Here is a 12044-nt window from a genome sequence, read left to right as displayed (position 1 = left end):
TTGGTTATGCTTCTAGTTTGTAATTGATATGTTATGTTCTCACTGCTGGGAAACTGTTTACCACTGAGCTACGCCGATTATCTCTGAGGACATTGGCAGCATTAAAGGAGTTATGTGTAGGATTTAGTAGCATCTAGCAGTGAGGTTACAGAGTGCAACCAACTGAATACCCCTCCCTTTCCAAGCGTGTCGGAGAACTACGGCGGTAACGTTAGAGACAGTTCAGGAAGGAGACGGTGCACTGGGAGTCATTTTCCTGTAACTGTGTCACATGGGTTTCTCCACTGCCCCGCCCCTTTAGGAGACTAAAGGCTCCTAGTCTGAGCTCCTAGTCCTGAGTCTATTAACTCCAATGGGAGAAGTGAACGTGAACACAGATTATGACTGATTCTTTTGCTCCATAGTCACTAAAGTAAATATTGGACCCATTTTTCACAAGCCACAGATCTTCAGAACATTCTGACACCAACATGATATTTTTCAGACGGAGAAATCAGGAGAAAATTAACTTTGTTCGAGACCTTTCACTATCTCGGGAACACACTCTTCCAAGATCTGGTAACCAACCTTTGCTAACGCCCTAGTGAACTATGAGCTGTGTAAATATTGAATGTTAACAAAGGAAAATACGAATAAATTATGCAAATATAACCCAATCTGCTTCCATCCATTGACACGAAGTTCACCCACTTTCCAAACGAGGATGGGGGGGAGAGGCGAACACGTCATGACCACGCCCACTTAGGCGACAGGATGTGAATACCATTTCAAAATATTGGCAGGACCTTGAAATACGTCATCTTTGTTATAGAGTAACGTTAAAAGTGTTTGGTTAGTTTGTTCTGGGCAACTGTATAAACATGGCGGTGCAACATGGCGGACTCCTTAAAGAGGACCTGCTCCCTATATAGATATGAAGGGCTCATTCTTAGCTCACAAAAGCAGCGATTCTTAGTTTCAGCTGATTATACACTAATGAAAACATAGTTATGAATACTATGTTCCATTTCTGCCAACAAATCCTACACTTTCACAGAAATCTGTTCATCTGTTTTGGAGATAAACTGATGGACAACAGATGAATGGACCAAACCATCACCTCATTCTTGGAGAGAATAATGGGGGTGTGTCTAGAAGGTAACCCCCAAATTGCAAAAACTCTCACAAGACTCGCTGCCCGACGACCTATCCTAACCTTAACCATTCAAGGTCAATGCCTTACCTCAATCATCACATGAGAGTTTTGCAATTTGCGTGTTACCTTCTAGCCACGACAGAATAACGGGGAGATTTGTGTGGGTAGTCTCGTATTGATAATTATGACACGACACAAGACACTTTATTCTAGACTGTGCTTTATTATTGGGCTAAGCTGAGACGCATCATTCATTTAAAATTACAAAAAAAGAGTTCAGGGGACCAGAGAATGGTGCAGTCTGGAGAGACAGGGGCGGGAGCCTAAAGCGCACTGCCCAATCAGAAGCTTAGCTCATCAGGAACCCGGCAAAGCTTAATATGCAACATTCATTTCCCCACCCTCCGTATGTGCTGACATTGGGAAATAGATTTCCAGAATACTTTGAAAACCATATGAAGGAAAATGTGATTCTAGCAACACTACTGAGCTTTAGAAATAAACCCACTGATAACAGCACTGAAAGGAATGATAGTAACTCAGTTGTTTTTGATGAGATAGTGCAGTCTTCATTGAATTTTGCTCTTGGTAGAACACATCAGTTGAACAAGATCAGAGCTCTGTCAAACAACACAAAGCAAGATGGGATTAAGAGGAGGAGGGGAATAAAGTTTTACAAATCAGAACTGGCGTTTTATGCAGGCAGTTAATCAGTGATTTGAAATCCATCAGACATTAGCTCCTTACATGTTAGCAGCAACTTATAGTGACCTCAAGGCATATCTTATGTTGTGATTACATATCTGATTGAACAGTTGGTTTATGAGGGAATGTTTTACTAGGAATTGGCCCTTTTTCACTTTGTTTAAAGGTTTAGGAATGGAAGCAAACGGTACTCAAAATGACGGAGGAATCCTCCGATTGGCATCTTGTTTTAACAATCTTTTAACAAAGCTAACTTTTTTTGGAACAGAACAATATGAATTTTATAATTACAAATATACATAAGGCTTTAGTACTGTACTGCATTGTTTTGGATAGTTTATCAGCAACAGGAGAATGTAAAAATCAGTCTTTGAAGTTGTTAAATTCAGAGTTTGCCAATACTTAAAGTGGTGATGCGGTGACACAAAGTAGTACTTACAAGCAAGCAGATCAGTGGCATTAAGAGAGCTCAGATCTTGACTCAAACAGCACGAATAAATAAATACACAAATAAATAAATAAATAACATAAATAAATGATTAAAAATCTGTCTTTGACATCACTTGGTCAATAGGAGCATTTGTTCCCCATCATCAAAGAAGTGCTGAAGGCATGGTCCTGCAGACAGGAACAATGATCATCTGTGGACCACAACAGTGGCCCATGCATGTCATATAAAAACTATTTGGTCACGTACCAACTCATAGAAAAATAATGCCATGAAAGCATGCATATTATCTCAGACATGACTTATAAATAAATATCTAAACAAATAGATAAATGAATAGAACCCATCAAAGTATTTTTTTTTTTTTATAAAATAGGTCAATGTGTGTCTAAGCTCTAACTGAGGTCAATGCTCTCCCTGACTGTATTCTGGATAAATGCCTTGGTCAGGTCCTACAGTTTGTACCGTATCCTAGCGACTATTTTTTTTAATTTTTTGTACCTGGTTTTATTGAGCATTATCATGTTTTCATTCATATATTTTTTTTTTTAAGTATTTAAAGTACTTTATCCAGTCCTTGTAGATAGAAGTAAAAGTCCTATAAAATATGCAAACCTATGTACAGAGGAAAACAGCAAAAAAAGAAACAATTTACAGTATATTCATCGGTTTATGTATATATTTATATATATATATTTATATTCAAACTTCTGCTCTGTTTCTTGTTGTTTTTGAACCACTTTTGTTTTGCTTTTTCTCATGTAAACTTGCAGCTTAAAAGTTGGAGCAAATGAAGAAGAGGTGCTTGGCGTTCTAGTTCCCCGTGGTCGTTCCGCTTCCCCTCCCTCATTTCACTCGACATGAAAACATGGGCTGTAGGTGAAAGACATGAGTGATTGCTCAAACAAACCATTAGAAAAGCACAGACCGCGTCGACACCTTTTTTCAATTTTCTCAGAGCAGCGAGGGGCAGTCAGAGAGGGCACACAGTGTGGCGATCAGGGACACCAGACATATGACATTTAGCTTCAGATGTTATTGTTGGCTCAAAGGCAGCTCAGGTGGATGTACAAGACGTTTTGTACTAACCAACCGCGGATACCGTCGGAGCAAAAAATGATCGTGATGGTCATCTGGCTTTTGCACTGTACGCCACAGTGTTATGTGGCACATATACAAACAGTGGCGTCCTGGGATGTGTAGTGGCGTCTTTTAGCCTCGCTGGATTTGGAAGGTAAATGTTAAATTATTCAATCTGCTTAAAAGGTTAGACACAGACACTAGGGAAATGGCATAATGAGCAGTTTATAGGAGAAACTAGTAACAGCACCCAACAGGAAGCATTGTCTTCCAAAGTGTCATATAGCCTTATAAATATTCATATATATAAATATTCATTGAGTAATCTCCACCAGCTGAATATGTGTTGAATGCGGGTTCCAATAAATCCAAGTCTGTTGACCTTTTGCAGGTATATAGTAGCTGTTCATACCGTTTTTGTAGACTGTGAAACTGTATGCTAAAGCAATATGAAACCAGCCTCGGTGATACAGCAGTTGTAATGGGTAAATGGCTTTTCACTCTTATTGCTTCATTTTACAGTTTCGTTATGCTTTTTATGTGTATATTTGATCGTATGAGGTGGACGTATAACATAAGGCAATATAACATCTTCTAAAGGATATGCTTCATGTCAAGTATTACATTAACTGCTGGATGGGAATAAAAGCTCCCTTATTCTGTTCAATGGGAAGCCAGGTCTCTAATTATAACATATTCATCAATATTACATCACCTTCATGACCATTAAAACCTTAATGTCAGGTCCGATGAGCTCAATCACATCTCACATCAAGCCACGCCACGTCAACCCTGAACTTCGCCCTAGTTTTTGACGCCAACCAGTGGAGCGTAGTCACAGGTGCCCCGCACACACCTTTGATAGTTAGTACCCGTGCGAACAGGTTACCTAATGCCCGCGTTTATCTGAAGTGTAATCGCATGAGTCTATTAATCCTAAATGCATTTTTTTTTTTGACATCGACAGTGGTCTGATGGGTTTGTTATATCGGACATGCACTGAAGCTCTCTACGCGGCTGAGAAATGATATGGATCTGGCTGTAGTTTTGACATCATAATAGCGCGTTGGCTGCTTGCTGTAGTGTGTGTTTAGTTTTAGTTTTTTTTTGTCTTTGTTTTCTGAGAGCACAGTGCTTGATGGCAGATTCTGCAGGTGACAAGGCACACCTTGACATGGTGACAGCCCCATACGCTACATGCACTTTACTGAATGCAAAAGAGAGCAAAGGGTTGTGAGACGTTTTCATTTTGGTTCAAGTTTCAAAGAGAAGTTTGTGTGTGTGTGTGTGTGTGTGTGTGTGTGTGTGTGTGCGTGTGTGTGTGTGTGTGTGTGTGTGTGTGTGTGTGTGTGCGTATGTGTAAGCTCAAAAGATATGTTTGGAATAGAGTCGAAGATAATTGTCCTTTTCCTCTAAAATCATTTAGCCTGATTCTCTTAAAGCCTGCTACTGAGATGTGGCTTTTTGCATTTTTCAGATAATATTTACACCATATGTGTGTGTTTTCTCACACATGTTATCTTTTTAGCAATATATTGTGTGTCAGCATATATCAGAGATAGGAATGCCTGCAGTTTTTGGGAGCTGCCAGATTTGCGATTCTTCCCAAGCAGAGCAATGTTTCAAACTCCAGCTAAAATCTACAAAAAATTACAGCTCAACATAGTCAGTAGCCGCTCTATATACAGACACACACATATATAAAATATGTGCATATAAATACATATATTTGTTTGTGATTAATATCTATTTATCCATATATCCTGTATATATGAATACATTTGCTTGAATGCTTGTTATACATATATATGTACTGCAAATATAAACAAGTTCATATATTTCAAACGTTTCTGATGTTATTCTATCTATGAGGTTAGGATGTCAAGTTAAAAAAGATAAGGCTGTGATACGGAGCAGCCCCTCCCATGCACTCGCCATCCCTCCCGAGACAAAATGAGAAGAGAAAAAAATAAACATTTTGAGTAATTGTAAACTAGCGAAGTGAGAGACCTCATTTGGTCGTCTGAAATAGTTTTGCCTGTATTCAAAAAAGCATATCAGCAATATATATGTATATATACATGTGTTGTATATATTCGAAATGTACACTTCTTTTAAGTGCAACTCCTCAACCAGTTAACACTGACTGAAAGAGATGCAGTGGTCCGAGTATATTAGAGCTACAAGTCCTCAGCAATAAAAATGTTTGGTCTTTTGGTCCCTAAAACAACTAAGGAATGACAGGTAAGACTCCCTGGAGACCGTTGCTATGGCTCTCCTTGGCAACGGTATCCCCTGGAAACGGACAGGCACTCCGAGCTAAAGATGGCCATCCCAAATCGAAGCCAATTTGTGTCCTGAAAATATCACATTCCCTACGTAAGTTCTCTCTCCGAGAATTTCTTGTCCCTTCTTGTTTCAAGTCTTATAAATTGGTCTTCAAAAGTCAATTGCCCCAAACTCAAACCATCTTACAGAAAGATCTCCTACGGCAATCTTCTATTCAGTTTTTAAAAAGTTTTTTGTTCTTGTTGGACTTTTGACATCCATATTCCCTTTAAGAGTTCAGTGGGGTTGGTCATTGTAAGTAGGTTTGATAGAGTTTCTTTTACTTTTTTTTTCTCAGTGTTCAAGTAAAAGTTTTTGTGGTCCAGAAAAAGGTAGCTGTCATTCAAGCAGGGTTTTTTGTGGGGGGAAAGAGGTGTGTATATGTGTGCAGAAGAAAAAAAGGTCCTGGGGCTAACCAGGCTGGTACAAATTCTCTCTGAGTTCCAAAGTTTTAGTACATCCAAAAGGAGGTGTCCTTGACTCGGTCATCGCTCTCTCTCTCTCTCTCCTCTGTTTCTGAAGCAGCCTCAGTGGTCCAGATGTTGAGTTTGCACTCAGTGGCGGGCAGCAAGAAGTCAACATATGATTCAGCTCAACAAAATCTGAGAAGCACAGAAGGAAAAGAAATTGTTTGAGTCAATAATATGTTAGAAACGAAACAGAAAGAAGTTGGTGTTTCATGCACATTAAAAGGTTGTAAAGCATATGATTTTAGGAACATCTTTAGCCATGCTCGTGACGTGGCCCCAGGGGCAACTCTGTCTCCTACAAAATTAAGTTCCCATATAACTAAACGGCATTCTCAATTACGTTTCGAAGGACACTCATTTTCTCTCGGATTATGGTCACACTTCGGGTCACACACAACAGTTTTAAACACGTGGTTAAAATGAAACAAAACATGCAACAAAACTACAGTACTTTGTTCGATTTAGGTAACAAAATGACTTGGTTAAATTTATTAAAAAAACATCATGGTTTGGCTAAAATGGCTACGACATTGAAACAAAACACAACAAAAACAAACAAAACTACTTGCTTAGGTTTAGACAACAAAACTACTTTTTTAGGTTTAGTAAAAAATATCACGATTAAAATAAGTGAACACTGGCTTTTAGTTTCAAATAGCAGTCTCCTGGGAGAAAGCCCGGTGTTTGTCCAACCACCTCGATCTCCTCCCTACGTGGAGTTCTGCGAACTATCATTACAACGTAATCTGTGACAAAATAGTTTCCCTCGAAACATAATTCACAATGCAGTTTATGTATGGGAATGCCAGTTTTAGGAGACCAGGCTGGTGATCTGTCAGTTGGTCGGTCGGTCCACCACTTTGGTCCAGACTGAAATATCTCAACAGCTATTGGAGTACCATCCGATGGTTTGGACATTCATGGTACCCAGAGGATGAATCCTACCAACTTTGGGGATCCCATGACTTTTCCTTTAACGCCACCATGAGGTTGACATTTTTAGATTTTAGAGAAATATCTCAAGTTATGGATGGATTGTTTTGACAACTATTGAATGGATTGCCATGACTTTATTAATCGTCCAATACTTTGGCCAAATCCCTGCAAAACTAATGTCATCCTCATCAGCCTCCGCTGTACTTTGTGTTTAGTGCTACTTAGCAAATGTGAGCATGCTAACCTGACATGCCTGATATTATCAGTTGTGTGTTTAAAGGAGCTGCAAGTATCCAACAATTATCTGCTCTAATTGTATGACTGTTTTTTTTTGTTCATTTGTTTATTTACATGGATCTCTACAGACATTTCCAAGAGACCGCTTGTCCTTCTGGGCTTAAACAAACATTCATTACATAAGAGACCAAATTTATACATTACATCAGAAAGCTAAAGAAAAGTTAATCGGGGAAATATTTGTTTTTAATTGAGATTTTTTTTAATTCTTTATATGTCCTCGTTTACCGTTGATACTTGCTGTATTTACATGTTAGATGAAGCAGTGGAATATGTATTTATAGTAAAGCATCTTCGTCAGCACTGAGACTCTAAGTTCTGGTACGGATAAACAAAGATAATATTGTTGAGACAATGTTGAAAACAAATCAGTGCTCACCCTGCAGTGAATTAATTTAGCTCCCTGGCAGTGACGCCGTTGTAATCTCCTATGCGAAAAACAATTAAGTTTTGTTTTTTTATTTAAATCAAACCGTTTAATCCTGTTCTTGAAACGATGAAGGGATTTTAATCACGGCACACCTTAAACGTCATGTGTCATTAGCAGTTAAGTAGTCGTCTGAATACGGACTCGTCAGTCTGATAACTCTTTGCCATAATAGTGCATTATTATTATACTTAGATATAATAATAGTAGAACTGGGAATGCAATATACTTGTTTATCCGGTGACATTTCAAACATTGTGTGTCAATCTCAGGCAAAAAAGAAACGGAAATCAAAAAGAGACGTTTCCTCCACCGCTCTGTCGAAAACGTTTTTATAAATCAAAAGTAATGGTGCCACATATTTTGTGACACATTCATATGAGATCGGCGCGCTATTCTTCCTGCAGTGATTTGCCTCGGGACACCGGCGTCTGGTATGGTTCAGTTAGTTTGTGAGTGGGTGATAAGTTGCCCTTGAATGAAGTCATCAGTGGTGAATGAATGACGCAGCCTAAACTCTCCATCACACAGATGAAGGGAGGAGACAAAGAGGAACAGCACAATTACCCGCCTGAGGGGTAATAAATGCCTCTCCCTTGGAAGCAATTCCTTCCCTGTGCAACACACTGAACCATTTACCAATTATCTTTTACCTACAGGGTAACATACAGGGTCACTTACTGTAAAGCTGTACTACAAATGGAGGAGGCCTCGTGTAAGTAAATGCTCCTGTAGCTTTGTTTGTTTCAAGCAGCCATGAAAACTGACTGGCATATTTGTATCAATTGCACGGCTGAGGGCATAGAGATTCATGACATAGTGATGGGAATAAACTAATATATTTAACATTATATTCCTAATATACTGTCAGCAAACTGTAGAGATTACTGAAACTGTATTTTTATGTTGTCTGCTTTGTCTGTTCTGCTTTTTCCCCTTTCCTTTAGTGTGTTATATAGTTTTTTGTACATGTAAAAGTTACTGGCAAAGTCAGAAAGCCCAAAGTCCATGCTAGGCTTGCCGCGGTAGTCGGTGTTACCGGTGTTACACGGTGGTCAGGCATACACAGATTACATTACTTGCCCACCGCTCCCAACGTCTTTTTGCTTTTTTATAGAAATAAAACCCATTCAGTTCAGTTTGGTGTGTTATCAATACATAGTTGGACGATGGACACTACAATCTGAAAGTGAATGTGTCTGCTCTGTACGGAGTCTCAGCACAGAGTAGCAGGAGTCAGATTTCACACACATGGGATGAGAGAGAGTTGACAGACAAGACGATGGCGAAAGATTTGGTGACAAACGAAAAGCAAAAGTGCCTATTTGGCAATATTTCAGATTTAAACCCAATGCTATAAGGGAACCATAACGTTAATGAGGCCATCGCCGTGAGGAGGACAGAGCGGTCACAGCCGGTGTGCACGGCTCAACGGCTCCAGGTGGAAACCTGTGGCCTCACAGCGAAAGCTGGACCGGAGAGGCCAGACACACACAGGCCATCCGACAGTAAAGATCAAAGTAAGCACTCTACATATATTGAGCGCCGTCTTTTCTTGTAAAATGTCCGGTGTAATCGGTTACACCGTTGGGAAAATTTCTTCACCGTGACATCCCTAGTCCACGCCAAAGGGAGTTACTCTGCCCCACAGAAACACTGCGCCTGAACTGCTTGAAACGCCTTTTCTTCTGTAACGTGGTGATGCCACCAAGTAATGCATTTGCATAATACCTGCCTAGTGGCTAGTTTGGCACGCCCTCAAACAAATTAAGTTAGAGCGGAGCTGGAGCGGAGTCCTAAGAGTTTGGTTCGGTTGACCAATCACAACAGAGTGGGCCAGCTGATCAATCAGAGCAGACTGGGCTTTTCGAGAGGGCGGGGCAGGAGCTCAAACAGAGCGTTTCAGACAGCGGGTGAAAAGAGGTGCTGCAGTACAGCCTGTATGAGAAAAGTAAAGCGTTTTTTGAACATTAAAACATGTAAACATGTTCTAGTAGAAACCCAAAATACAAGTATGAACCTGAAAATTAGCATAATAGGTCCTCTTTAAGCTGCCCATGAGATAACTGGTAACAAAAAATCTCATACAATAATGAGTCATAATAACGTAGGTGGAATTAACATTTACAAATGGGAGCTATCAACAAAGTGGTTAAAAATTCATCACTATTCTTTACAAGCAATTTGCAGATGATCAGCTAGTTATTAGACATCTGCAGATGTTTTATGACATTTATAAAAGGTTACCGAGAGAACATCAGGCAGCGCCGTGAATGGGTTTGCCATTTGAGCTTTTGTCAATATGATATGCAGCGGTTGTGCATGCGTTGGTTCAGCTAATCACCTATCAAACTAAAGCGACAACAAATGTTTCCAGAGGAGTCAGAGAGTGTTGTGTCTGACCTGTCTTTCCCTGTGTGCGACGGCTGCCCCGGCCGCCAGGGTGGCGGCGGCTGGCTGGGGCGGGGGGCTAGTAGGGGCGGTTGGCGTCCTTCGGCCTCTTGAGCTGCACCTTGAGTCTTTTCATGCCGATCTGGAAGCCGTTCATTGATTGGATGGCAGCTTGGGCACTACCTGGGTTGTCGAAGCTCACAAATCCTAGGGGAAAGGCCAAGAGAGAGGAAGACGAGGATGTGGTTAGATGAAGAGGCGAGCACGGTTTTGGGTTACAAAAGAATGGATAATGAAGATGGGTTCAATAAGATGAAGCAGTCTTTTACACGAATGGATAGTTATAGAACTTTACAATACGAATGAAATAATTTAATCTGTGCATAAAACAATTAAAGCACTACTAGTTGTTAGCATTAACATAACAAATACAGCACTTCATAAGCATTAACACAGCTAACATAGACTATGACAACAACAATGGATCACAATTATAACAGAGCATGCAACCAAAATCACAACATGAACTTGGTGATGGGATGTAAAACCAAAACATCAACGTGGGTTGTGCTATTTTTTTTGAGTTTCGGTTTTTAACTTCCACTCGAAAGTGAGAAAGCATCAAATCACAAATTAAAACCTGCGTCTCCAAATTGCAACATGAATAACACAACATTAATGTTGTGTTGTATTAATGAGCAAAAACTACTTTGCAAAATAGGTTGCACCTGACGGACTCTCCATTAAATATTCTCCAGTTCTAATTTGCCACATAATTATACGTTCGGCTAAATTGTGCTGTCAGTGGCACAAAGTGAGACAGCAGTCTCTCTCTGTCTTTGCATGCCGGAGCAACTGTTATATTCTCAGCATGCATTGCTTTCGCTTACAGTAAGTTAGAGACTGAGAGTCAGCATTTGTATTATATGTCACAAAGAGCACAATGGCAACTGTGCAAATATGGCATTAAAACAGAACTCACTTATCGTGATCAGCTTGACTGTAAGTGTTATAAAAGCTATATATATATATATATATATATATGAAATATTTATCAAAATAAGAGATTATTCAGAGCATCAAAAAAAAACAGCTTTAATGATTAATAGAAAAATCCAAACTCATTCTCTATTCTTTCTCTTTAGTAACAACCAGCTTTTGCACAACTGTAAAGACGTTCTCCACTGTTTTGTTTTCATTTTTTTAAGGGAGGGGTGTCGGGAGGTTAGGAAGGGGGTGTTGACTGCGGTAAAGAAGGTGATTAGTAAAAAAGAATAATCAGAATAAATAACCAATAATCTTTTGGTTTGTTCATTTTTACCCACCAAAGCATTTACTTTGGTTTGTCGCCCGATCCACAAACACTTTGGAGGAGATGACATTACCGAAAGGCAGGAACATCTGCATCAGCTCTCCATCCCCAAACTCCTGAGGGAGGTGGTAGATGAACAGGTTGCAACCCTCCGGTCCTGCACACGGAAACAGAGAGAGAGAGAGAGAGAGAGAGAGAGAGAGAGGGGAGAGAAAAAAGAGATAAGGGGCAAAGGTCAGAGAGAGAGGGACAAGGAGAGAGAGAAGCATAAAAGGTTGACCGCGGCAGGAGGAGACTTTGTGATGAAGAGGATAGAGTAGCTTGCGAAGGCCCCTGAAAACAGCCGGTCAGTTTCTTACTTGGATTTTTGGTCCTATATAAACGCACAGTTTTCTGCCAAAGTTAAAACATTTTTTGTAATGTCATGGATGTCAGAATTTAGCAACATTTGATCAAATCTCACTTAAGCAAAAACAATCAGTCTATTGACAGTAAATTAATTGGCAACTATTTGA

General features: G+C 39.8%; 1 protein-coding gene across 12 annotated transcripts in view; it reads right to left on the bottom strand.

Moving 5' to 3' along the window:
- Positions 1-1338: 1338 nt before the first annotated feature.
- Positions 1339-12044, bottom strand: part of celf4 (CUGBP, Elav-like family member 4) — a 102292-nt gene continuing 91586 nt past the window's right edge. For 8 of the 12 annotated variants that reach the window (XM_037769872.1, XM_037769805.1, XM_037769796.1 and 5 more), the window contains 3 exons: positions 11543-11686; positions 10230-10424; positions 1339-6298 (listed from right to left, as the gene is read on the bottom strand). In XM_037769872.1, the coding sequence (XP_037625800.1) occupies positions 10297-10424; positions 11543-11686 (272 nt within the window). In that variant the 3' untranslated portion in view covers positions 1339-6298; positions 10230-10296. The remainder of the gene's footprint in view (positions 6299-10229; positions 10425-11542; positions 11687-12044) is intronic. The other 4 variants (XM_037769884.1, XM_037769866.1, XM_037769841.1 and 1 more) reach the window with 2 other exon arrangements.

Source organism: Sebastes umbrosus, chromosome 1 (assembly GCF_015220745.1).
Source record: "Sebastes umbrosus isolate fSebUmb1 chromosome 1, fSebUmb1.pri, whole genome shotgun sequence".
Taxonomy (NCBI): Eukaryota; Metazoa; Chordata; class Actinopteri; order Perciformes; family Sebastidae; genus Sebastes; species Sebastes umbrosus.
This window is presented reverse-complemented; position numbering and strand designations above follow the sequence as displayed.